This window comes from Capsicum annuum, chromosome 9 (assembly GCF_002878395.1).
Source record: "Capsicum annuum cultivar UCD-10X-F1 chromosome 9, UCD10Xv1.1, whole genome shotgun sequence".
Classification (NCBI taxonomy): Eukaryota; Viridiplantae; Streptophyta; class Magnoliopsida; order Solanales; family Solanaceae; genus Capsicum; species Capsicum annuum.
Genome location: NC_061119.1, coordinates 31,744,324 through 31,770,950, shown reverse-complemented (window position 1 = coordinate 31,770,950; position 26,627 = coordinate 31,744,324). Strand labels below are relative to the sequence as shown.

At 38.8% G+C, this 26,627-nt stretch overlaps 1 protein-coding gene across 1 annotated transcript in view; it reads left to right on the top strand.

Annotated features, from left to right (window-relative positions):
- LOC107842897 (ribonuclease II, chloroplastic/mitochondrial) overlaps window positions 1–17,767 on the top strand; it is a 21,624-nt gene extending 3,857 nt beyond the window's left edge. Inside the window, exons 2-14 of the mRNA XM_016686940.2 lie at window positions 1,043–1,202; window positions 1,310–1,423; window positions 1,539–1,616; window positions 1,685–1,813; window positions 11,757–11,978; window positions 12,196–12,378; window positions 13,312–13,374; window positions 13,500–13,606; window positions 13,685–13,834; window positions 14,196–14,355; window positions 14,912–15,307; window positions 15,661–15,885; window positions 17,088–17,767. Coding sequence (XP_016542426.1) covers window positions 1,043–1,202; window positions 1,310–1,423; window positions 1,539–1,616; window positions 1,685–1,813; window positions 11,757–11,978; window positions 12,196–12,378; window positions 13,312–13,374; window positions 13,500–13,606; window positions 13,685–13,834; window positions 14,196–14,355; window positions 14,912–15,307; window positions 15,661–15,885; window positions 17,088–17,213 — 2,113 coding nt within the window. The 3' untranslated portion in view covers window positions 17,214–17,767. The remainder of the gene's footprint in view (window positions 1–1,042; window positions 1,203–1,309; window positions 1,424–1,538; window positions 1,617–1,684; window positions 1,814–11,756; window positions 11,979–12,195; window positions 12,379–13,311; window positions 13,375–13,499; window positions 13,607–13,684; window positions 13,835–14,195; window positions 14,356–14,911; window positions 15,308–15,660; window positions 15,886–17,087) is intronic.
- The last annotated feature ends 8,860 nt before the right edge of the window (window positions 17,768–26,627 follow it).

Sequence of the window (26,627 nt, the reverse complement as noted above, 5' to 3'; positions counted from 1 at the left end):
GATAAATAGGTGGTGGAAGTTCAGGCAGAAAATAGAAAATCGGAAAACTTTAAGTGTGTTTTTTGATCATTAACTTTATAATGGAACATATTTGTTTAGATAATTAGTTTAGATATGCTCCCATGTCACAGTTTATAATACACAAATAGATGCTCAAATTTGGCCTCAGCTATTAAGTAAACACTTTAACTGTGAGTATGCATATATAGACACCTCAACTCGTTTCCATTGTGTTAGTTGAACACTCCAACTTACAAAATGATCATCTAGACTCCTCTAAAATTTATGCATCACGTTAGTGTAGGGTGTCCACGAGACACAACAGGGAATTGGAGTGTTTAGTTGTTGATTCAAACCAAGCTGAGGTGTCTAGATGTGCATTTTCAAAGTTTGAGTGATTACTTACCAGGACAAGTTTGAGTGTCTATTTATATATTTTTCGTACATATAAGGGGACGACCTGGTTCATACCTACTCCGTAGGTGTCGGGGAGGGGGGGGGACCACTCCAGGCCTGACCTACGCGCCCTCACCCCAGCTTCGCTGGAGGGGCATTTCGAACCCCCGACCCTGGCACACCACGGTAAGCAAGCTTACCGCTGAGCCAAGGCCATCCCTCTTTCGTACATATAATAATAAACATATTTTATACTCCCTTGCTCTCAATTTATATGGAAAAGTTCGGATTTCGAGAGTCAAAAAGATTATTTTTGACCTTGAATTTGGGAATGGAATCTTCAATTTTTTTGAAACAAAATTTGTACATTTGGAAACTACATAAAAAAGTACTGTAAGTCACAATGATTGACTATTCAAAATATTCTTGTTTGAATCTCGAAATCTGAAGGGTGCCACATAAATTGGATGGAGGGAGTAGATAATTAGTGTATATATTTAATTTTTTGTAGATTTGTCTAGCCGCTGTAATTATTTTGGCCGAGCAGCCAAATGTGTTAAAAGCCCTTTACTTTTCTTTGTTTTTTGTAAAATTGTTGTTTTTTGAAGTCTAAAATCAGGAGTGATTATTGTGGAATCTTTTATAGGCTGGAATTAGTAAGCACGGGAGAGATCCTTGAGGACAAGTTGAAGAAAGGGACACTACAAAAAGGATTATTGCTGGAGTTCAAGAAGGACTCTGAAAGGTTGTTGCTAGCAGTTGCTCTTAAACCCGATGGGAAAAAGAATTGGATGGTGTCCGATCAGGTTTAATTAGAAATAATTAATGATACGTTTTACTGGATTACTAGGCTTATTTTCTTCATAGGCACTAACGCATTTCTAATTTATTTTGTTGTTGTTTAATGATACAGAATGGGATTACAACCTCCATTAAGCCACAGCAAGTAACTTTTATTGTTCCTGGTGCTGAAAACTTTGAGCCCACAGAAATATCAGATTTTGTACAGAAAGCTCATGATAACTTGGTTGGTTGTCTCTACTGTTTAATTGAATTTTCTTGCTACTTGATCAAGAGGCACAATCTACAGTTCTGTACTCTTTCTTAGGATAAAGATTGAATTTTTGAGTGCCCACTGATAGGATCCAGCACTGCTTGAGTTTGCATGGAATGAGCTTCTCGAGAAAAATAAATCAGTAACAGTTCAAGAACTAGCTGAGGTAATCTCTCTGGATGTCATCATGTCGACGTCTATTGTTCTTTTAATGAGTTTTTTTAATTCTACCAGATGATTTTTGGTAGTGCGGAGCCTCTTGAAACCTATTGTGCTCACCTGCTGTTATCAAGAGATGAGGTGTACTTCACAGTTCTGGAGTCAAGAGGTCTTTCTGTATATGGACCCCGTACTGCTAACCAGGTATTCTGCGATCTTCCATCAGCTATTTTGGTTAACTGAAAATGCATCATGTGTTTTCATTGGTTTTCGAGACCAGACATTTTCTTGTGCTCTATATGTTGTTTCTTTTCCATCTTTGTTATCTATATCATTTTCTTTTTATGAGTTTTTTCCTATTCTGGTATTTGTTTCTGAGATTGTTCCTGTATTGAAGATCCGAGACAGGTGATTTGGCAGATCTTGATTGCATTCAATGGAGCACGATTGTTTAGATTTATATGAATGGGATTATCTTTGAAATCTGATAGAATCCATTCAGGCAATCTGCTCAAATGTTAGTTAGCCGATGAATAGGGGTGGCAATTGGGGAAGGCGGGACAGGGCAGATGGCAAACTCTTAATGGGCCGGGGCAGGGTAGGGGAATATTTAAATAGGGCAGGGAAAATCATCATTTTTGAAAATTTTTAATGGGTTAAGGCAGGGAAGGGCAAGGTCCGGGTTAAAAAAATGGGTCGGGTAAAAAGGTGAACCGATTTTGACTTCTAGTTGATTGGTTTTGAGTATAAGAATATGAAATGAATCTGAATTTTAATGCTTGGGCCGCGGTGTGGTGATTGTTGTTTAAAGTTCGGTTTGTTTATCGTCGGATTTCTTGTTTGAAAATATTGGTTATTCCAAGATAAGAAAGAGTTGTAAAATCTTCAGTTCTCTTCAAGTCTGATGTCACGAAATTCTGTGATCTCTTCAGTGGTCAACTGTTCCAGCTTTTAACTAAGCCTACAGTGGTTTGTGTACTTTAAAAATCATGAGTTAGATGACAACAACATCAACAAACCCAGTGTATCCCACAAAGTGGGGTCTGGGGCGAAAAAAATAAAATAAAAAATCATGAGTAAGATGAATGTCATTATTCTTCTTCCTTTTTATATGTTTCCAATTGGTCAAATAAATCAACTAAGTTTCTCGGACTCTTCACTTCGGTGTCGCACCTGTGTCGACATGACGTGGGTGTTGGATCCCTACCAAATCTGGTCAACCGATTAGGGTACTTTGACCAAAATCAACGAAGAAATTCAGGACTGATCCAATGATTTCTGTAATCAAAAGAAAAACAAAGGTGAAATTGAAGATAACGGAGTACCTTGTATATTGAAATTTCTTTGTCAGTCCTTTTTCGTATATCATCTTCTGGGATTCTGCTCTTGATTGATGTTTTTCCCTCAGAATACCTTGTAAGTTTTCCCGATATTGTGTCGTAATTTGGACATAGAACTCTATTTTAGATATTTGAATATTTTTTAGCCGAATCCTCGAACCCGTATCCGTATTGAATCTTAAAATTTAGATCAGGAAAGATTCGAACTCTAGATCCGCAGCCGTATTGGACACAACACCTGTGTCCGAACAACTTAGCAAATCAACACAAATTTGGATAGGAATAATGCTTTTAGATATTTTATTAGGAAACAAAACCTAAAGTTGCATACTCTGATATTGCAAATGCAGGACAACATAAAGCGAGATGGGCGTTTAGCAAAAAACCTTACATTTATAGAAAAAGAAATGACATTTTACCACAAGTTTTTGTAAATACCTAAGTAGAATGTTTTATATAAGGTTATAAGTAAAGTAGAAATGACGACTCAAACTACTTTAATCACAGTGACACAAAAAATTTAAAGGTTAACTACAAAACAGTCAACAACAACAACAACAACAGACCCAGTGTATTCCCACCAAGTGGGGTCTGGGGAGGGGAAGATGTACGCGGACCATACCACTACCTCCAAGGAAGTAGAGAGGCTGTTTCCAATAGACCCCCTGCTCAAGGTGGAGAAAAGTTAACAAGGTCATAGTAGAACATGAAACAGGGTGGGTGGCATAACTGAAATACGAAATAGTAAATAGTAAAAAAGGAAATAAGAGAGACGAAAACAAGAGCAGTACGAAAATAAAGGATAGGAAATAAGGAAAGACAAGGACACTCACCTAGTAGTAGCCTACACTAGCAGCTCCTACCAATGGACACTGTCCTAGGGTTACTAATTCAGCTACACAAGAGCTCTTGAACTGCTAATTACAACCTACGGACGCACTAGCCTTCTACCCTTATCTGCGACCTCCATACCTTCCTATCTAGGGTCATGTCCTCAGTAAGCTGTAACAACTCCAAGTCATGTATAATCACCTCTCTCCAGTATGCCTTTAAGCTTTAAGGGCACCTTCTTATCACACAACACTCCCGATGCGAGCCTCCACTTCATCCAACCTGCTCCAATACGTTTAGATACATCCTCATCAATCTCGCCATTCCCCTAAATCATAGATCCAAGATACTTAAAACTATCCCTCTTACAAACAACCTGGGAATCCAACCTTACCACCATTTCGTCCTCCTGCTTCAAGTCGCTAAACTCGCATTCCATATACTCCGTCTTGGACCTACTCAACTTGAATCCCTTAGCTTCGAGGGTTTGCCTCCAAACCTCCAATTTTTCATTCCCTTTTCTCCCACCCGCGTCTCATCAATCAGCACTACATCATCTGCAAATAACATACACTATGGCACCTCATCTTGAATCCTCCCCGTCAACACGTCTATCACTAGCGCAAATAGAAACGGACTGAGAGTCGATCCCTGATGCAACCTTGTCTCGACCGGAAAATGTTTTGAGTCTCCTCCCGCCGTACTCTCCCAAGTATTCCCTCCATCGTATATGTCCTTAATGGCTCTAATGTACGTCATCGGTACCCTCTTCACCTCCAAGCATCTCCAAAGAACCTCCCTAGGGACTTTGTCATACGCCCTCTCTAGGTCGATGAACACCATGTGTAAGTCCCTCTTCCTTTCCCTATACAGCTTCACCAATCTCCTCACTAGGTGGATGGCCTCTGTCGTTGAGCGACCCGGCATAAATCCAAATTGATTCTCCGAAATGGACACGACCCTCCTCAATCTCCGCTCTACCACCCTCTCCCAAATCTTCATAGTGTGACTCAACAGCTTAATACTCCTATAGTTGTTGCAACTCTGAATGACACCCTTGTTTTTATATAACGAACTACAAAACAGTCGAAATAGTAAAAAATCGAATAGAATATTATAAACTGACGAATAAATAGAAGAAAAGGAGACTAAATGGGGCAGGGCAGGTTGGGGCAGTCAAATTTTCAAAATATATTGTCAAAATCTTAGTGGGTCAAGGCTTGCCCCACTGTGCTCCAGTTGCCACCCCTACAGAGGAATGAGGATAAAGTGGCATTTTCATCTCTATCTATTAAAAGTAAGGGAAAAAGATGCCTAATTTAATAATGAATATTTGAATTAGCTTCTCCTTTGTTGTAACTATATGCAATAGCAAAAAAGTATCTTTATATTTGAAAAAATTGCATTTGTTCAGGAAAGGTCACCATTCAATAGGTCAGAGATAACAAAGTTTTCAAGTTAATTTTGTAGTGAACATATAAGGCCTAGCGGTGATGTCCTATCAGATATTCCAATTAGGTAAATGTGCTAATGATTCTATCATAGAATACGAAGTTTATTAGTAGAGTCATGAAGAGTTGTGCTAACACATGAACTCCCATTTGTGTACAAACTAACTGGACAGGAAGAAGCTAAGTTCATCTGGATATTAGATAAGAAAGTAATGAAGGGACGCCCGGTGCACAAAGCGTCTCACATTCACGCAGGATCGGGAAGGGCCGCACCGCATAGTCTACCCTAATGCAAGCATTGGAGGCTGCTTCCACTGCTTCGAACCTATGATCTATAGGTGACACAGAGACAACTTTACACGGAAGATAACATAATATACTTTACGATGGGGTTCAAGTTGTATGAAATCATCAGAAGTGAAACAAGAGCAGAGGAATGGTTTGAGTAGACTGAACGAGGACGGAACTTTATCGGAAGAACGAGTTCAGCAGAAAGACAATGCTTTGGGTATGCGCATCTTTGAAGGAGGCATCGAAAGTTAAGGGTAATTTTGTAAAAAGATGGAAGCTCCACGATCATTCTTCAGAGTACTTCTTTGCAAGAAACTTTAACAAACATGGTCGTTACGTATCAATTGTCAGCATTCAATGAAGGAGGAGATCAGTACTTATCATCCCTGAAATGGCATTTAATGTAGGGTGGTTGGATATTGCAGTTAAGATTGAGAGGTTCATTAACTACAGACCCAACAAAATAGGCATTAATGCATTTAAAAATATAGAGGAGGGCCTTCTTTACTCGGAGACAGTCAGAAGGTCTAAATGGCCATCTAGAGAAATGTGCTCAGCCACAGTCCAAGAAGAAAGTGGAATCATCCATATAGATGGAGGAGACAAACCAAATCAGAATGAATTGCTATTGCTAAGCAGGAGCTTAGTGGGCTCTCTCACAGAAGACATCCCCGACATCCCTACTTTGTCTGAAATACGAAGATGGGCAAGTAGCACCTAGAAGCAATCACATGGAATTAACATATATGAAATGGGTCATAATCAATTCCTAGTCGAACTCTCGTCGATGGTAACTGCAGAGCATGTTGTGAGAGGTGACTGGCAGTGGAAGAAACACAAATTCAACCTGCAATGGTGGTCTCCGACGGTGGGATCTGTCTCAAGGCATGAAAAGGTAAATCAAGTTTGGGTTAGATTGATCAGCCTTCCCCTTCAGTTATGGTCCAAAAAGGTGTTCAAGGATATCAGAGACTTTTGTGGCGGCTGGATTCAAACTGAAGAAGAGATGGAGCTGAGAAACCACTTGAAATGGGCGAGAATAATGGTTTTGGGCGACGGTGACGACGTCCTAAAAGTGGTGAAGGTGGAAAGTGAAAGTATTAATCTATGAAATTCAAATCTGGTGTGAAGCTCCGGTGAGAACCAGCATCGGAGTTGTAGGAAAAGATAGAATAATGGACCAGCGGGTAAAAGAAGGCACACAGGAGAAAACTATGAACCAATAAGCAACAAAAGACTCGTATAGTACAGGGGTAGGGTTTCGAGGTGTTAAAAGCATGATGGGGGATGTGGGGTGTTCAGCAGATATGGAGATTTTGCCAAGATTGGAATACTCACGTGATTTACCACGTGGGGACAGCAAGCAATTAAAGACCCTCTTTTTAAATTAAGAGGCTACCCCCAAAAAGATGTTGGGCCCACATCTGTTGGCCCAAAGTTTTTCTGATTGGAATACTAAGAGGGCATGCTACAATGACCCCATAACCGACTCATGAAGTCAGTCCTTGCGATAAAGACATGATACAACTAGTGAAGAAATTAGAGAAGACCAACAAGCTGCAGTTGAGGAAGAAAATCAAATATTGCTAATTGAAAATAGGGGAAAACAAGTATCAGATTCTCAGGTGGAAGTAAACATGCACATGCAGCCACAAAATCTCAGCACAATAGTGGGTTGGGCAATTGAAGAACCAATCCCCCTAAATTCTGTGTATGTGGTAGATGGAGTGGGATGCGGAATTTGATGCGACAATAAGGGTTCACTAAATTATAATCAGAATGGCTAAGGTGTTTAGGTTGGTATTTCATGGATATGAGAAGGAAATGCTGGAGCTTTTCATGAAAATTGATAGCAAGCGACATGGAGTTTCAGCAACACATGGAGTTTCAGCAACACAAGAACCTTTAACCCCAAAAAAGAAAGGAATCAAAGAACTGAAGAGCTTAAGAGTGGGAGCTGTTTTGTGACCAATGGAACAAGAAGTAAAGGGGGGTGTTTCATTAAGCAAGATAAGTGAAAGTCAACATTATATCATGGAACGTTAGGGGGTTGAATCAACAATAAAAAAGAATGTTGATTAAAAATTTAATTCACATGTGGAAGGCTGATGTTTTATGTTTTCAAGAATAAAAAATCGAAGGGGATATTAGTGCTATTATCAAAGAATTATGGCCTAATAGATGGGGCAAGTATGTACAATTGGAAGCTAGTAGGACTAGAGCGGCCATCATAATATTATGGGATTGCAAGGTATGGGAAGGGGAGATTAGTAGTTTGGGTTCATATTTCATAACATGCAAGTTCTCTGGCATGACTCCAGAACTCAATTGGCATTTGTCCAGTGTATATGCTCCAAATAACATGACAGATAGGGAGGAGGTTTGGTGGGAATTAACAGGTGCTAGAGGACTATTTACCGGGCCATGGGTGGTGTGGGGATTTTAATACCGTCAGATTCCCATTAGAGATGAAGAATGCAAACAGAATCACTAAGGCAATGAATGACTTCTGAGTTTATTGAAGATATGGTTCTGATAGACTTGCCTCTATTAGATGGAAAATACACTTGGTGAAAGGGTGATAGGCGAGAAACAGACTGGACAGATTCCTGGTTTCCATGGATGGGGATGAGGGCTTTAGAAACATTAAACAATCAACAATGCACAAAATCACTTCTGATCATTTCCCTGTGATGCTGCAGCGTGGTAATTGGGATCCTATCAAATCCTATTTTAAGTTCGAGAACTGGTGGTCGGCTTCAATGATAGGGTAAAAGGGTGGTGGGATTCATTTGTGCGTGAAGGGAGGCCTGATTTTGTTTTGGATTGTAAAAGCTTTGAAGGACAAACTTAAGGAGTGGAGCAAAACGCTACAGGGAAACTTGATATTACATAAGTCTAGCGTACTCAAACAACTTGCAGTATTGGAGAAGATTCATGATCAAATGAGCTTAACCGAGGAAGAGTTATATGCAAAAACATCCTTATTAGTTGAATTTGAGGAAATCGCAAAACATGAGGAGGTGGCCTGGAGACAAAGATCTAAAGATCTAGGGCTTTTTGGTTGAAACAAGGGGATAAAAGCAAATGCTCACAAGAGATAACGATATTGACAAGTTGATAATTGAAGGGGATATTGTGGACAATCCAACTGATATTACAAGGGAAATTATTTCTTTTTACCAAAAGCTTTACACTGAGACGGAGAATTGGAGACCTCTAGGTAATCTTGGTAACTGCCCTAGGATTACTCAAGAGGAAAATCAGTTGTTAAAAAGCCCTTTCGGTTAACAAGAAAGTCTAAAGTCTTGTGCTGGAGACAAAGCTCCTGGACCCGATGGATTTTCCATGACATTTTTTACTCAACGTTGGGAGGTGGTAAAAACAGAAGTGGCTGCAACAGCACAAAATTTCTATGAACAAGGTGTTTCTGAAAAAAGCTTTAATGCCACTTTTGTGGCTTTGATTCCCAAGAAAGTGGGTGCAAAAGAGTTGAAAGATTTTAGACCTATTAGCTTAATAGGTAGTTTTTACAAGATTATTGCTAAAATACTAACCAAAAGACTCAAGAAAGTGATGAACAAATTGGTGGGTATGCAGCAGATAGCCTTCATCAAGGGTAGACAAATTATGGCTGCAATTCTAACTGCAAATGAATGTGTAGATGCAAGATTTGAAAGCCAAGAACCTGGAATTGTGTGTAAACTTGACATTGAAAAGGCGTATGATCACTTAAACTGGAATTACTTTCTGGAAACTTTGAGGAAGTTGGGATTTGGTGGTAGATGGGTCAGCTGGATTAGGTGCTGCATTAGCACAGTAAAATTCTCAATATTGATCAATGGTTCACTAGCGAGATTTTTTTTAATCTCAGAGGGGTTTGAGACAAGGAGATCCTCTTTCTCCTTTCCTTTTTATCATTGCAATGGAGGGGTTACATGACCTGTTGAAGACCGCTCAGACAAACAAATGGAGACAAACAAATGGATACGGGGATTCAAGGTGAAGTCGAGTACTGAGAGTGCGTTAGAGATTTCGCATCTACAATACTTTGATGATATTGTTGTATTCTGCGACGCCGATTCTGAACAGGTGACAATATTGAGGGTAATCTTTATTTTGTTTGAAGCTACTTCTGGTTTACATATTAACTGGATCAAAAGTTTTATTTTTCCAGTTAATAAGGTAGGCCAAATTCAATCCCTGACTGATATTCTGGGAGGTAAAATAGGAGAATTACCAACAACATATTTGGGGATGCCTTTGTGGGCCAAAAGTAAGTCAATAGGAATTTTGAAGGGTCCTGGAGAAAATTGAAAAGAAGCTAAGAAGTTGGAAGAGCCAATATCTCTCAATGGGTGGTAGGCTAGTTTTGATCAATTCAGTCCTTGATGCTATGCCTACATATATGATGTTATTTCCAATACCTGGGAATGTCTTGAGTAAGATAGATGTATTGAGAAGGAACTTCTTGTAGGAAGGACACAACGATAAAAAGAAGTATCACCTGGTTAAATGGAGATCCTCATCGTCAGCAAGAAGGAAAGGGATTAGGCATTAAGAATCTGAAATCCCAAAATCAAAGTTTGATGATGAAATGGTTGTGGAGATTTGATAGTAATGAAGAATCATTATGGAAAGAAGTGATTAAGGAAAAGTATGGCAGGGAAGGTAAAGGAACAACCAAGACTGTGGAGGGTCTTTATGGGGTTAGTTTGTGGAAGTCAATCATGAATTTGTGGCCTAAACTCATGAACAAGGTAAGCTTTAAAGTTGGAAACGACATGAAGACATCCTTTTGGGAGGATAAATGGCTAGGTCGAGGAATTTTGAAACAACTCTTTCCGGATCTCCATATTTTATCTCAAAAACAACATGCAACAATAGGGGAGGTATGGAGCAACTAGGGGTGGAATTTGATCTTTAGAAGATGCTTGAATGGTTGGGAAATTGATAGGCTAACAGAGTTCTTCAACACTCTAGAGCTATTTACAGGGATTACAACTTCGGAGGATAGCATCAAGTGGCAAGGAAATAAGCAAGGAGAATTCTCCATCAGATCAGCCTACAAAGAATTCAACCTGTTCAACAATCAGATTGGGTGTTGGCCTTGGAAGATGATATGGAAAGTCAAAATTCCCTATAAAGTTTCTTGTTTTACTTGGTTATTAGCTAGAGGAAAAGCACTCACACAGGACAATCTGTGCAAGTGGGGTCATCATCTATGTTCCAAATGTTTTCTATGGGGGAGAAAGCTGAGACAATTAATCATCTATTTCTGCACTGTTCATGAACTGACTTGACAATTATGGAGGATATTCCTCAACTTTAGGGGGATTCTATGGACCATGCCAAGTAATATAGTTGATGTTCTAGCATGCTGGACCAAAGAAGGCAGTAATGCAATTCAGAAAATGAGATGGAAGATTATTCCAGCGTGCATTTGGTGGACGGTTTGGGAAGAGAGAAATCAAAGATGTTTTGAAAACAAAGCCGACCATCTCCAGAAGATTAAGATGAAATGCTTAGGGCTGTTCTCTTTTTGGTACAAAGCAATAGGCTTAGAATATCAAGAAACAATCTTTGATGTATTGGAATCCTTGTGAGATGACAGAGGATCAAATACTCTATACTTTTGTAATCTGTAAGGGGGGTGCTACACTGTTTATGTGTTGTCTTGTATATAAATATACAAATATGTTACCTTTCTCAAAATAAAATAAAATATCATATTGTGTATATTAGTGTTTTAATCCGGAGAGCCTAAACACCCCACTATGTGGGAATATAGTGGGTTTATTGTTGTTGTTGTTGTTGAATCCGGAGAGCCTAAACAATTGTAACATTTTTGCCATATTAGTATTATAATGTAGTATTGATAGAATGTAATTTATATGATACTTCATCAAGTATTTTCCTTTTTACCTGATATTTCAACACCAATTCCTTTTGATATAATTTTTGTGTGTGTGTATTAAATGTTTGGGTAAGATGAATGAATTCTTCTTCTTGCCTCTACCATGTGCAACACACATGCCACGGGGACTTGTATGTTTACTTCTTCCACTAGTTCTCATAATCTTGTAGAGAGTTCCTGAAGACTTTCCTTTGAAACTTCCCATCTTTCATGATTGGTTCGTGACATTTTTTCTCCATATTTTCTCACTGTGATATGAATGCCTCATTTTTCTTACCTCTCTTCAATGCAAGTAACTGCCTGGCCTAAAAATTTAGGTGGATGAGCTTTTGCGAAGGAAGCTTGCTAAAGAGGCTGCAGAGAAGGAGTTTGAGGAACTTGTACAGTTTCTGCGATCTGCCAAACAAATGCCGCCTCAGGAAAAACCCCCAAGATCTTCCTGGAAGGCTGAAGAGAAAACTTGGCACAAGATAGAGTCTCTTGAAGCTTTTGCCATTGATTCTTGCAAAAACGGCGATCAAAAGAAAACAGCTGGGATGGTAATTAATTACCTTCTTAACCTTTGGATGAAATGTGTTCCAAATTGTTTGAGAATCACAGTCATTATCTTTGTTAGGCTCTGTTTTTACTGCTATCTGAAGGTCTTGGGCTTCTTTCCTGTTGAGTTTCTAGGTTATGCCCATTTTTCCTTTACCCAAAAGGTCATAAAACTAAAAGAGAAATCTGTATCGTGCTGTTTGTCTTCCGTTCTTCTAGATTTTGAAGGCTATGGGACTGGCGAAGACTTCATCTGCAGCAGTGAATCTCCTCATAGATATTGGGTATTTTCCTGGACATGTAAATCTTGATTTATTAAAGTTGAACCTCCCTACTGATCACCGAGATGAGATTCTGTCGGCCGCAGAGAGTCTTTTGTCTGCATCGACTGACCTTGATGAGGTATGGTTGCCTATAAGATTTCTACTTAAGACATCAACGCGTGTATCTATATTTTTGCCTTTCTGGCTGTACTATCTTGCCTTTGGACTGGGTTGTTACAGATTGATAGTGGATTCCTCTGAATCTACCTTTTTTGGTGTTGCATTTTGTAAAATTCCAAATTCTTCTTATATCATGTTCCTTTTGACTTTTGGTGGAAAAGAAAATTCCCATTTGTATAGAAGATTGTGACAGTATTTTAAAACAAGGTCATTGAGCCACTGACACCATAATTTCAAGTACCGTCTTAGTGTGATGTTAATGAGAGAATTTTGATTTATATAAAATCCTAGTTCTTCTTCTACAAACTTGTCAAGTTCTTGACCAGTGCGAAGACTAGCCTTTAAAGTAGTAGTTGTACGTGGAACAGATGACATTTTTTTTGTTAGAATTTTTTCTCCTCTTTGCCTACCTGTCAACAACAAAGGTTTTACATGCTGATCAAAAAGTTGTGCATGCGCAAAGATACATAGAGGGGTAGGAGGACCGGGGAGGGGGGGGGGGGGGGTTCGTGACCACAACAACATCATTAGCCAGTGTGCAGTGTAATCTCACAAGTGGGGTCTGGGCTGGGAGAATGTGACCATAGCTTTATTAATGCGCCCGAAAAATTGCTCCAGTGGCTTTAGAGGAGGCATTGGTCAAACTAGGATTCTTGATTAAAAAGTCCTATATGAGGATTAAAGGAGAAATATTTAAAGTGGAATTCAATGACCTTGTCTTTCTATTTGTGCAAAATTTTTGGTTTCACTGAGAACCTTTTGGTTTGTCGAGAACCATAGTGGAAACGCTCATTCCCTAAACTGTTCTGAAGCATTTATCATTTCTACACTCGTTCTTGTCTATTTTTCATTTATCTTATCAACCATTGATTTACTGTTGTTTGGTGCTTAGGCTGATAGAACAGACCTGACTCACCTGAAGGTTTACGCTATTGATGTTGATGAGGCAGATGAGGTGCGTTATACATTGTGGTTTCATGGGAGAATTATGTCTTGTGTGCTTTGACTGTAGTTGGAGTTCTAAAATGCAAATTTTCTGCAATATAATTCTCGAAGTTCCTAAAGCATGAGCTATTGCAGCTTGATGACGCATTGAGTGCAACAAGGTTGCAGGACGGCCGGATTAAAATTTGGATACATATTGCAGATCCTACTAGTTTAGTTCAGCCAGGAAGCATAATAGACAAGTACATCGTCATATGCCTAAAATTTTAATTTCAGTGATAACTTTCTGAGGTATTATTTTAATATTGCTTTCTTGGCAGGGATGCAAGAAGAAGAGGAACTTCAATATTCTTGCCTACTGCAACATATCCAATGTTTCCTGAAAGGTTGGCCATGGAAGGCATGAGTCTGAAACAAGGAAAGCTGTGTAATGCTGTTACTGTGTCTGTTGTGCTGCATTCTGATGGCAGGTTAGTTATTAATGAGAATTGCAGTGAGAATTTTGTTGTCCGAAATCCCATCAATTCTGGAGTGCAGGAATCTGGAGCTTTCAATATTGGCTCCTGATTTACTGTATCTCTATTGGGTGTAGTATTGAGAAGTTTCTTGAATATTCATTTTGGGTTGCTGACGCTTAATCATCTGTAAAAAAATGAGTCTCTCATGAAGTGTCAATTGTTTATCTCATTTTCTGGATCTTGAAGGTTGTTATGATATCAGGAACTTATAATTTCAAAGAAAACTGGTTTCTAATGAGGTCATGCTATCAATTTTAAAAAGCGTAAGAAATGAACATTTTGGAGAAAATCATTAACCTAATGGATTTGGCAGCGTTGCAGAATACTTGGTGGAAAACTCAATCATCAAACCGACGTATATGTTGACATATGAGAGTGCAACAGAGCTCCTTCATTTGAATCTTGAAGAAGAGATTGAACTGAAAATTCTTTCTGAAGCAGCTGCACTCCGGTTAAGATGGCGTCGAGAACAGGTAGTTGCATCTTATCTGCCAAACTTTCAATTCTCTTTCCTATGTATAACTATTTGGCGTTAATGGAATCTAAGAGCAATTTTCACCTTTCTCCACCACACTCTGCTCGAGAGGAGGTATTGCCCTAGCTACATGTATCTTGTTGGCTTTTACATAAGTGTTTGTATATTATCTTAGCCATGTTTGGTTTTGCATTTGCTGCAGTCAGATGCTTGCTCATGTACTTCAATAATTCACGAGAGATATCTGGCCCATGATTATATTCACAATTTTGCGTTGATGATGTTGTTTGAGATTTTTGAATTCTCTGTTTGCTCCTATTATGTGCTGCTTCTTTTGCTTGAAGCTGCTCATATGAAGCTTCAGATAGAAAATGTAGTATGGGGTCTTGTTGTAATGTTTAAAAACTTCTATGACTGGCATTCATGTAATTATTTACTACTCCTGCTTGACACTCTCCATGTTGGTTCTAGTGTTTTAAGAAGATTGTCTACTAATGTGCTGCAGCGTATTATGATTCTCAAGAACCAATTATTGACAAAGAATGTTTCTGCAGGGTGCTATAGACACAGCCACCTTAGAAACGCGAATTAAGGTGACTAATCCAGATCATCCAGAGCCATCAATCAAGCTGTATGTTGAAAACCAGGCAGATGCAGCTATGAGGCTCGTTTCTGAGATGATGATACTCTGTGGGGAAGTTATGGCCACTTTTGGTTCTCATAACAACATTCCGTTACCATACCGAGGGCAGCCTCAATCTAATATCGACACATCTGCATTTGCACACCTTCCAGAAGGACCTGTTAGGAGTGCCGCTATTGTCCGAACTATGCGTGGAGCTGAAATGGATTTCAGGAATCCTATACGTCATGGGGTGTTGGGACTTCCTGGCTATGTTCAATTTACCTCCCCTATTCGAAGATATATGGATCTTGCAGCCCATTATCAGGTAAGCTCTTAAAACTTCAAACTACTATTGCTGCTTAGATTTTTGCATTTGCTATAAATGAAATTGTTCAGCATTATCTATTAGACAGGGCATTCTTGAATTTCCAACTTGGCACTGCCTATGAGATATGCATGGATTATCTTCTACATTGTAAAAGTTCTTGTTTTGTCATTGATTGATGCTTTCGGTTTTCAATATCAAGTAACTTTTATGCATGCAGTTATTTTCTCATTTGTCTACATGTTTATGAATTGATTCTGCAACATGTATCTTTGAGCCTTAGCTGTATGGGCATGATTAAAATGGAAACAACATTTTGTGAGGTTCTGATGTTCAATTTGCTGTCTATATAGGTAAAAGCCTTTCTTAGTGGTGATTCTCCTCCCTTCTCAGCTGGTGAGCTGGAAGGCATTGCGTCTTCAGTAAACATGACAAACAGAGTTGTAAGGAGGCTCACCAACAGCAGTCTTCGTTATTGGATATTGGAATACTTGAGAAGGCAACCGAAAGGGAAACGGTATCGTGCCCTGGTCCTTAGATTCATCAAAGATCGAACAGCTGCAATACTGTTGATGGAGGTATGAGATTATATTTTCTTTGAACTTTGCTGAATACTAGAACTGCAATTATTGGTTTATCACTCTTTCAGCATGTGTGATGTGTTCGAGATATGCCTATAACTGTTTGCTAGAGAACGCATGGCTAACATGAATCTTGCTGTTGGCCCTTTCTGACTTTTTCCCTCTGTTTCTACATTGCTGCAAGGCCACCCCTTTTCTTTCTGAAAATTTCTCGCTTTTTAGTCAATCTTTGAGGTCCCTATCGTATCTAAATTTATGTGAATAGTGGAAGAAGCGCAGACCCCTATAGAAAATGAGGTGGAACCAAAGGCTCTTCCTCACCTCCACCATGTCTGAAGAATTGGGGCATGATAAGTTTTCCATCATGTGTACAGTTGGATTTGATTTATTGCTGCTGAGTCTTTCAAATAATCATATTATGTCGTCTAGGATTTATATAAGATTACCAGCGCAGGATTTTTATAAAGGATTGAGCAGATAGGTTCTGATAGGCAATATATGAGTTAAAAGCCTCTTGTATTTTGTAGCTCCTAGGGTTTTGGTCTAGTGCTAAGAACACAACTCGTGATGTGTGGGTTAGCCGCACATAACTGTTTTGAACGCTGCTGGAGACAGCCCTGATATTTAAGTGGGGAAGATTATTTTGTAAACCCCAGGGCTATGTTCTTGTGATAAGAACCTAGCGTGTGATCTGAGGGTTAGGTGCACGTACTGATACGGACCCTACTAGTATTTAAGTTCGATATTTAAGTGAAGATGGGTAGTTTGCTGGGTTTTAACCCCTGTGCTAACTGGCTCTCAGGGATTTCTCAATTACCAAAAGAAAGTGTCTTGTATTTTTTATGGGTAATGGGATCATTAAAGCACTGATTTACTTGTATGATTAGCTGCTGCTCCTTTTCACCAAGTCATGCTTTTCATGTTTACTGATCTTGTCTTAATATGTGCCAGATTTAGTGCTTGAAAGTGTAGAACACTGAGAAATTTAGCGCAAGCCTTAAAAATTTCCCCGAACGTCTGAAGATTATCTGGACAGGGAATATCAATTTGTCTCCTCTCCCTTTTTCTGAGACGCATACCAGGCTAGTATAGTATTGGCAAAAGATATTCCCATGATTTCCCTCGTGATTAATGGTTTCTGGTGGTGTCTCTTTGCATTCTTGCTGTTTTTGGTATAATCTAATGCACTTTTTTTGCAGATTGGACTTCAAGCTTCTTCATGGGTGTCTATTGGTGTACAAATTGGTGATGAAGTAGATGTGCAAGTTGAAGAAGCTCATCCACGGGATGATGTTCTCTCTCTTATGGAGGTTGAGGCGGTATAAGATATTTTTTTGCAGAGACCGGAACGCTTATGATGGAGACAACCATTCCCTAACATTTTGATGCCAGCAGTTAATGGAATAGTTCCATGTCCATGTGCTTAGATTTCTCTCTAGTATGGCTTTCAAAGAGTTCATACCTTGGAATTGATATATTGTTTTAACCAGTGTCGGTTGAGGAACACAAGAAGCTCATATAATGATTCTCCTCTCAATGACTAGTTATAGTTTATATACATGTTCGAGATGCAACCACGCAAGGGCAACAACATTTCTCTCTGTTGTCTTCATTTGAGCTTTGAAGTCCTGATCATATAGACAGCGGAATTTGAGTATCGGCCATCTAGGTTTTGAGGTTTGACTGAACTGTACAGATTTTGGACAATATGTACTACTTTTCAGTCGGTCTCTTTTTGTTTCACATCATCAAGAAGTTCAGTGATGGTTGGGATTTCATTGAAAATAGGTTCAATTTGGTTTCCATCTCTCGATTGAATTCAATGTATCAATTATTGTTACTTTGTTACATGAATATAAGCAAAGTGATGCAGAAGGAAGAGAGAAAGGATACTGTTAATAGAACTTTTATTGAAAGGAAGAAAGGCTAAGATTTACAATATAATCTGAAAAGCCTGAAACTAACTAAACAAAAGTAGGCTATATATACATAGCCAATAACCTAAAGGTCCATAAACTAAAGGCCCAATAACATATGGGCTAACATCCCCCCTCAAACTCACAATGCAACAGCAATAAGCATTGAGAGTTTGTCACACAAAAAACGAAATCGAGACGCCGACTGAGCCTTCGTAAAAAGGTCAGCAATCTGCAAAGACGATGGAACAAAAGGAAGCGATATGGTCCCGAGCTGTAAATGATGACGGGTGAAGTGACAATCAATCTCAATGTGCTTCGTACGCTCATGGAAGACAGAATCCTTTGCAATTTGTACCGCACTTTTGTTATCACAATGCAGGGGAGTAGGCATAGAAATGTGAACCCCCATATCTGCAAGAAGCCAACGTAACCAAATAATCTCACATGTAGTCACAGCCATAGCACGATACTCAGCCTCCGTGGAAGATCTAGAGACAACATCTTGTTTCTTGCTCTTCCACGAGATTAAAGAGTCTCCAAGAAACACACAAAAACCAGTGGTGGATTTACGATCATTGCGATCTCCATCCCAATCAGCATCACTATAGGCTCGCAACTCGAGAGATGACGTCGAGGGAAACAAGAGATTCTGAAACTGAGTGCCACGAAGATACCTTAGAATACGAAGTACAGCTCCCCAGTGCACAGAAGTAGGAGCAGTAACAAACTAGCTAACAACATGAACTGCATGTGCTATATCTGGACGAGTAACCGTAAGATAAACCAAACTACCCACAATAGTCCGATAAAGACTCGGATCTGATAATGGAACACCATCACTAGGAGAGTAACGTGCATTGGTTTCAAGGGGAGTATCTACAGTCCTGTTGTCAGAAAGACGCGCCCGTGTAAACAAGTCAGATATATACTTAGTCTGAGAAAGAAGATACCCTTTCTTAGACTGAGCCACCTCAATACCCAGAAAATAACGCAGCAAGCCCAAGTCCTTCATTGCAAATCGATGAGCCAAATCATACTTCAATAACTCAATACCACTATGATCATCACCAGTAATAATCATATCATCTACATATAAGGACAATAGAATTCGCCCTGCACTTGTACATCTAACAAACAATGCTGAATCATGGTTACTCGGGACAAATCCAAGGGAAGTAATAACAGTGGAGAATTTCTCAAACCAAGCACGAGGGGCTTGTTTGAGACCATATAAAGCTTTTCGAAGCCGACAAACTTCACCTGGCTGGTGGTCAATACCTGGGGGAAGAGTCATATAAACTTCCGCGTGGAGATCACCATTCAGAAAAGCATTCTTGACATCCATCTGAAATATCTTCCACTGTCGAACGGATGCAACAGCAATCATAGTGCGAACAGTCGTCATCTTTGCTACGGGGGAAAAAGTCTCCTCATAATCCATACCATATTGTTGTGAATACCCTTTTGCCACAAGTCTTGCCTTGTATCGCTCAACAGACCCATCAGATTTTGTTTTTATCTTATACACCCATCGACAACCAATCGCATGCTTACCAGGTGGGAGAGTAACCAAATCCCATGTATGTGTATGATGAAGAGCAGCAAGTTCCTCGGCCATAGCATTCTGCCAAAGAGGATCAGACACAGCCTCTCTATACGACTCAGGTTCAGACAAATGATGTATGTTTGCAATAAAGGAAGCAAATGAGGCTGAATATGTAGAATAGTAAAAATCTGGCAGTTTGGTGGACTTACAAGGTCGAGTAGACCTCCTCAGAGGTGGTGGGTCTCCAGTCTCAACAGTCGAAGGAGCAGACTCAGGCACAGGCGAGGCTGAAGCACTATCAGGTGGCACACCAGATGGCATGGATGAATCCGGAACTGGAACCTCTATGTCAATCCCAAAGGGATCAATAAGCCGAATATCTGACTTTGTCACATCATGGGTTTTAGCTGGAATGGAATAAAAAGGAATATGTTCCAAAAAAGTGACATGTCGTGAAACATATAATTTCTGACTTACAGGATCATAGCAACGATAGCCTTTTTGTCCAATACCATACCCCAAAAACACACATATAGCTGATTTTGACCCTAACTTATTTCGTTCAACATGAGGACGAAGAACAAAGCAAGTACATCCAAAAACTCGTAATGCAGAATAATTCGGCGGGTGACCATATAGTTTCTCAAACGGAGACATCCCTGAAGTCAATGCAGTAGGAATACGATTAATCACATATACAGCAGTTAGAACTGCTTCTCCCCAAAAAATACTAGGAACCTCTGCAGACAAAAGTAAAGAGAGTGCTGTCTCAACAATATGACGATGTTTTCTTTCTGCCAGACCGTTCTGCTCAGGAGTGTCGGTACAAGATGACTGGTGTATGGTACCATCAGAGGCAAGTAACTGAGTGAAGTCATTAGAGGTATATTCACCCCCTAAGTCACACCTGAAACACTTTATCACAGCTGAATGTTGTGTTTTAACAAGGGCTCTAAAGTTGTTGTAAATGCCAAAGAAATCAGATCTGCGTTTCATAAGATACACCCAGGTATAACGAGTATAGTCATCTATAAACGAAACATAATAGGTCGATCCACCCTTAGTGGATACTGGCGCTGGTCCCCATACATCAGAATGAATAATGTCAAAAGGAGCAACAGAATAAGACACACTTTTATTAAACGGTAAGGCAGAAAATTTTACCAGTTTACAATCACGACAATCTGAAATATCACTAGTGTTCACATGACCCAAAGCACCACTAGAGACCAAAAAACGTAAACGTGAAACTGACACATGTCCTAATCTGGAATGCCAAAGATAAAACTGAGAAGACAAAGGACTCAAACGAAAAGAAGATAAATCTATGCTAGAGGCAGCAACTACAGACACTTTGAGATTCTCCAAGACATAGAGTTCCCCCAACCTACGGCCGGTCCCAATCACCCTCTGAGTGTGTTGGTCCTGTATAACACAACCAGAATCAGAAAAAAACACCCAATTACCAGCCTTACACAACTGACTGACCGAAACAAGATTTAAAGCAAGTTTGGGAATGTAATAAACATCAGAGAGGACAATGTGAGGGGTAGTAACAGAACCAACACCCTCGACTGACATAGGTACAGCACTCGCGGACATAACAGAGATTGGTGAAATGGGTGACAAAGAACCAAACGATGACAAATGAGGGGACATGTGATGAGACGCACCAGAATCCAATATCCACAAGGAGGAAGGAATACCTGAGGTACTAGAAGAAACTGAACCCGAATGAGACATAGATGCTGACATGGCCGTAGGATTAGAAACGAAGAACTGTCTGAACTGTTCGAAAACCTGGGGATCCAACGCAGAAGGTGGCATAGTGCTAACAGACTCAACATCTACAGATGGTGCAGCAGCAGCGAACTGTGGAGGACGAGATGACCACGGAGGAGCACCAGAGGAGCGTGACGGAGACTTTTGCTGCCCATATTTCTGTTGCTGCCCAGATTGAGGCTGTTTGACCTTGTTAAGTAACAACGGACACTGAGCCTTCCAATGATTTTTCTGTTTGCAGAATGCACACTCATCAAATGCAACTTTAGGAGATTGTCGAGTCTGAGTACGGGGTGGCCTAGACTGATCAGTTGAAGCAGCAAACACGACAGGAGTAGTAGTTACTTTAGACCCTTTATCCACTTGAGACTTGATACGAGTCTCCTCTGCAATCAGTTCATGAACCACAGAATCAACAGTAGGGAGGGGAGATCGATGAAGGATTGTTCCACGTAGGCCCTCAAAGTCAGAACGGAGTGCCATCAAAAACTGAACCAAGCGTTGCTCTTCCCGTCTAGCAATGTACGACCCAAAACCTTTTAACTCTGCAGATTCAGTAAGTGCCAATTGATCCCACAAATCCGACATGGCAGCATAAAAATCTTGAATACTGAGATCATGCCGTTGAAGAGCACGGATATCATACTCCAACTGGTACTGCTTAGCAAAATTAGACTGAGTGTACAGTCTTTCCAAATGATCCCAGACCTCCTTTGCTGTGTCATACTTAGCCAATTGCATACCAATTGACTGAGTTACAGAATTGTTAATCCAAGTGATAATCTTGGAGTTATTAGTTTCCCATAAGTCCACCAACAAATCAAAATTTTCAGTTTTATCATCAATAGGTCTTGGTTTTACTCCAGTGATATAACCCCACATATTCTTCCCACGAAGAAAATTCTTCATGACATAACTCCAATAGGCATAGTTCTTACCATCTAATTGAGTACTAATGGACTGGAGAGAATCATCCTTTCCAGTCATTGTAAACACAGCAACACACAAACAATTCAAAAAACAAAAAGATGCAAAACCCTAGGTTGAACAATTCCGAACGAACAACAATGGCAGCAAGCAAAAGAACGAAAGACGAACAATACCAGACAGCAAACGAAGACAGCAACAAATCAATCCAACCAAAAAACCCAACGAAAACAGCAAACGAACCCCGGACGGGGGCGCGCTGCCCCCCGTACCCCCCCAGCGAACTCACCGCGGAGTTCGATCCGCGAAGTAGGTGCCTGCTACAAAATCTTCAACCAACAAATCAAAGGACATGGATCAAACTAGCTTTGATACCATGTTAATAGAACTTTTATTGAAAGGAAGAAAGGCTAAGATTTACAATATAATCTGAAAAGCCTGAAACTAACTAAACAAAAGTAGGCTATATATACATAGCCAATAACCTAAAGGTCCATAAACTAAAGGCCCAATAACATATGGGCTAACAGATACAACTTACATGTAAATGTACTAAGGTTCAAGTTTGCTCCTACATACCATACCCCATTATGTCTACATTCCATGCACTATTCATTCATTGTTGTACCTCATTGCCCTCATGGAGCCAGAAAGTGTAATAGGTATCTCTCAACTCTAGTAAAGTTGCATGAATTCTACATGTTCAATCCTATACTTCCCAACTGTTCAGTTTTTCCTCTTCAATCCTATCTATGTTGATGAAAGGGAGCAGGTACCTAGTGGAATAGTAGTGCACGCAAGCTTGAAAAAGAGTACTTTCTCGGTTTCAATTCGTTTGTCTGACTTTTCATTTTAGTCAGTTTTAAAAAGAATGTCTCTTTTCTGTTTTTAATAATTTTTTAATTTCAACTTTTCACGTAACATATTAGATTAAAGGGCATTTTGATACATTCAATGTATCTTTAGTTTAAGATTATAAAATCTAAAAATCCACTTTCTTAAATTTTGTTTGAAGTTAAAACCAAACAAAATGCATATTTGCGGCTACTAATGTGTAAAACAGAACTCGCATTGGTTGGCTCTCTCATGTTGCATTTCTTGAATGTGGTCCGTTGAATTTGACGGGTTATGACCTAGGTGATGCCTTCAATAGCGTTGTATTGTTTAACCGGTAAAAGGCAAATATAGCCGTGAACTTTTAAAACTTATACACAAATATAATTCGTTATATTTTTAGGTTGTCAATGCCTTAGTGTCATAATTTTGATCCATATATAACCCCAAACATTAAAAATTGTAGGCAAATATTATTTATTTTACTTTTAGGTTGTCAATGCCCTTACCGTCATAAGACCCAGATAAAAATTTAATTCGTGATTCTTTCTACCCAAAGGCTCACCTTTTGTTCTTCATCTAACTCACCCTCAGCAAAGGGTGAGGGTCTTTTGGCAGAGGGAATTGAGGGTTAAATTTTTATCCGAGTTTAATGCAGGTAAAATAATATGATATGGATGAGCTTTTAAATTTTGCGTAAAATAAAAGAAAGTGGGTGTGCACTGTGACGATGCTTTGCGTCTCTCTATGTAATTTAATATGACCCAAACGTACTACGGTAGGGGCATTGACAAGCTAAACATATAGCAAAGGCTATTTGCATACCTTTTTGAAAGTTCGAGGATAAATATGACCCCAAAGTATGACGGCAAGAGCATTAACAATCTAAAAGTATAACGAATATTATTTGCAGATCATTTCTGAAAATTTAGGAGTATATTTGACCTTTTATCGTTGTTTAATTTTAGTCCTGGACCTTCGTTGAAAAATAAAATCTTCCTTTTATAGATGATAAAGAGATGGTCAAGTGGTCCATGATGTTGGAGAGAATATTAGGAGGTTTTAGATTCAATATTCAAATTTTAATATATGCAAAAATAATAAGTGATTTTCTTCTATTGGTCTAGCTTGATGTTGTTTTCTTATTAGTCCATTAAAAAAATAAGATAAGATGTTTCTACATTTTCTTATTAGAAGTTTTGATAGCCACATGAATACTATGATATAAGATCTTATAATCTTAAAATAACCAATAAATATTATGATAATATATGAGATTAGAAGTTTCAAAAGTATTTATTAAATTGTATGCTAAATCAAACTATAACAAATAAAGTATCTGGCGTTTCATTTTACTTGGTTCATGTTGATGATATTCTCCTAAGGAATAATTTATTAGTTTATTTTACTAAATTAATCTTATTAATTATATTTTAAAAATTTAAATTTGACTATTAATACTTTATGTAGTCATTTAATGATAAAGTTAGTATTCAAAGATAAATGATAAATTTCTCTTGACATAAATTAGATAAATAAATTAAAATAATTATTTTAAATAATAGGGCCAAGTAAAATTAATCGAAGGAAGTAAAATGGATAAAGTGATAAAAAGCTCACATTATTCTTTTGTGGGGGGACACGAGGCTTTGAGCTAAAAGTGACCAAAAAGTTTGAAAATGTGGTGTAGGTGACTCAAGTCTTAATAATTGAGTATAAATGACAATTACTTTATTATGGATTAAGAAAGTTGGGGAAGATTGAAAATAATTCACAAGTTTTTAAATTTACACTTTGATCCAAATGTTAGTTAATATAAACAGGAAACAGAGAGAAAAAAAGCGCGTTTTTCTCTCCTCTCATCCGTTGTTTTCTCTCTCTTCACGTTTTTGTTCTTCATTGTTGCTGCTGCTTTATTCATCATCTTCTGCTTCATTATCATCATAATTTTTTGGCCAATGAAACTGAATTAAAACATGAGAAATCTGAATCAAGTGCAAATATGAAAGTGTACCCAGTAATGAAAATTCATCTGTTGTTTTCTGAAAGAAAAATAATGCAGATGAACACTTTGCTAGGGAGCTGCGACTCGGTAGCATGGTCGGGATGATCACCTATATAGAAAATAGCAGAACAATAAGAAAACAACTTTATGATCACCGAGGGTTGAAATGATGTACAGTAAGTCGAGAAAACTTGCACCAATAATAATTGCAGTTAAAATAAAGAATCTAAGCAAAGGCGGCAATTTCTGGATTTTAAATTGCATCCCATGCCTTCTTATTTGTGGTTCCGATTAAGTCAACTTCTATAGACCTGATAGGATCCACAAACAAGATTGAAAGGTTGATTGGGTATCATTACTTCCTTAGCAATATGTATATAATTGATTGTGTTTTCTAGCCTTAGCATGCTTTCGACATATATGGGAGAAGATCAGAGGCTTGCTGTAGTATGTGAATCCCGATAATTTTCAAGCTTGCCTCCAACTTGCTAATTCAGTATTCAAGCTGGTCATTGCCATCTTTGAGGTCATTATAGAGTTCCTAGCCTTTTGTGAGCTCGTCAATGAGGAACACTTTCTTCGAAGTTATGGCATTATAAAGGCCTTCAGAAGATTTCCAGAACACTTTCTTCAGTAGGCTTAAATGATACATGGAGGATTCACTATGTTGTTTTAGGTCAAAATATGTTGATGCACACTTAAGCAGTGGTCTCAACAGTTGAACAACTCACTTTTATCGAACGTTGTTCAATGTAGTTTGCTCAACAAACCTTCAAAGGATTTGATAGATTAATTAGCCTGGAATCACGTAACGTTTGATCTTGATTCCACTAAACCTATCAAAAGTTCATAACTCCAGTCTCATTAACCATCAAAACCTTTGCCTGAGTTAGTGCATAAATCAAACGAGCTTAATCTCTTAGCATTTTTGCTGATCACTCTTCTCCTATAGAGGATAAGAGTGATCAGCAGAAAAGCTAAGAGATTGAGCTCATTTGATTTGTTCACTAACTTGGGCAAAGGTTTTGATAGGGTAATGAGCCTAGAATTACCTAATGTTTGATAGGATTAGTGGAATCAGTTTAGATCAAACGTTACATAATTCCAGGATAATTGACCTATCAAATCCTTTAAAGGTTTGTTGAGCAAGATACATCGAACAACGCTCGATAAAAATGAGTTGCTCAACTGTTGAGACCACTGCTTGAGTGTGCATCAACATATTTTGACCTAAAACTGTAATACCCCGAACTTTCTTTAAATTAAATCTAGTCTCCAGAAAAGTTAATGATGACTTTCTAAATTATTAATGTTTAAATCAGATAGAATTTACCCAATTTATACTTTTTATCATGTGGGAAATTGAATTAGCTTTCCAACGATACCAATTTCGTCCAAATCCGGTATCAGAGTAAAAAGTTATGGATGTTTTATAGAGAACTGTCGTAACCGCCCAGAAGCCACGGTCAGGCCGACGAACCGTCGAGCTAGCGACAGACCGTCGCGACTAAGGCAGTGAACCCATTTTTTGGCCAAGTACGACGGGATAGACAGATGGACTGTCGATCCAGCGATGGACCGTCGCCCAAACCGTCGCCACTTTCGATCAATAATTTTAAGTCTTTTTTAAAAGGGTATTTGGGTCTTTTTCCCCCCGTTTGACCCCTAATTATACCAGACCAAAGCTCAAAACTTCATTATTCATCTATAACACCAAATTAGGGTT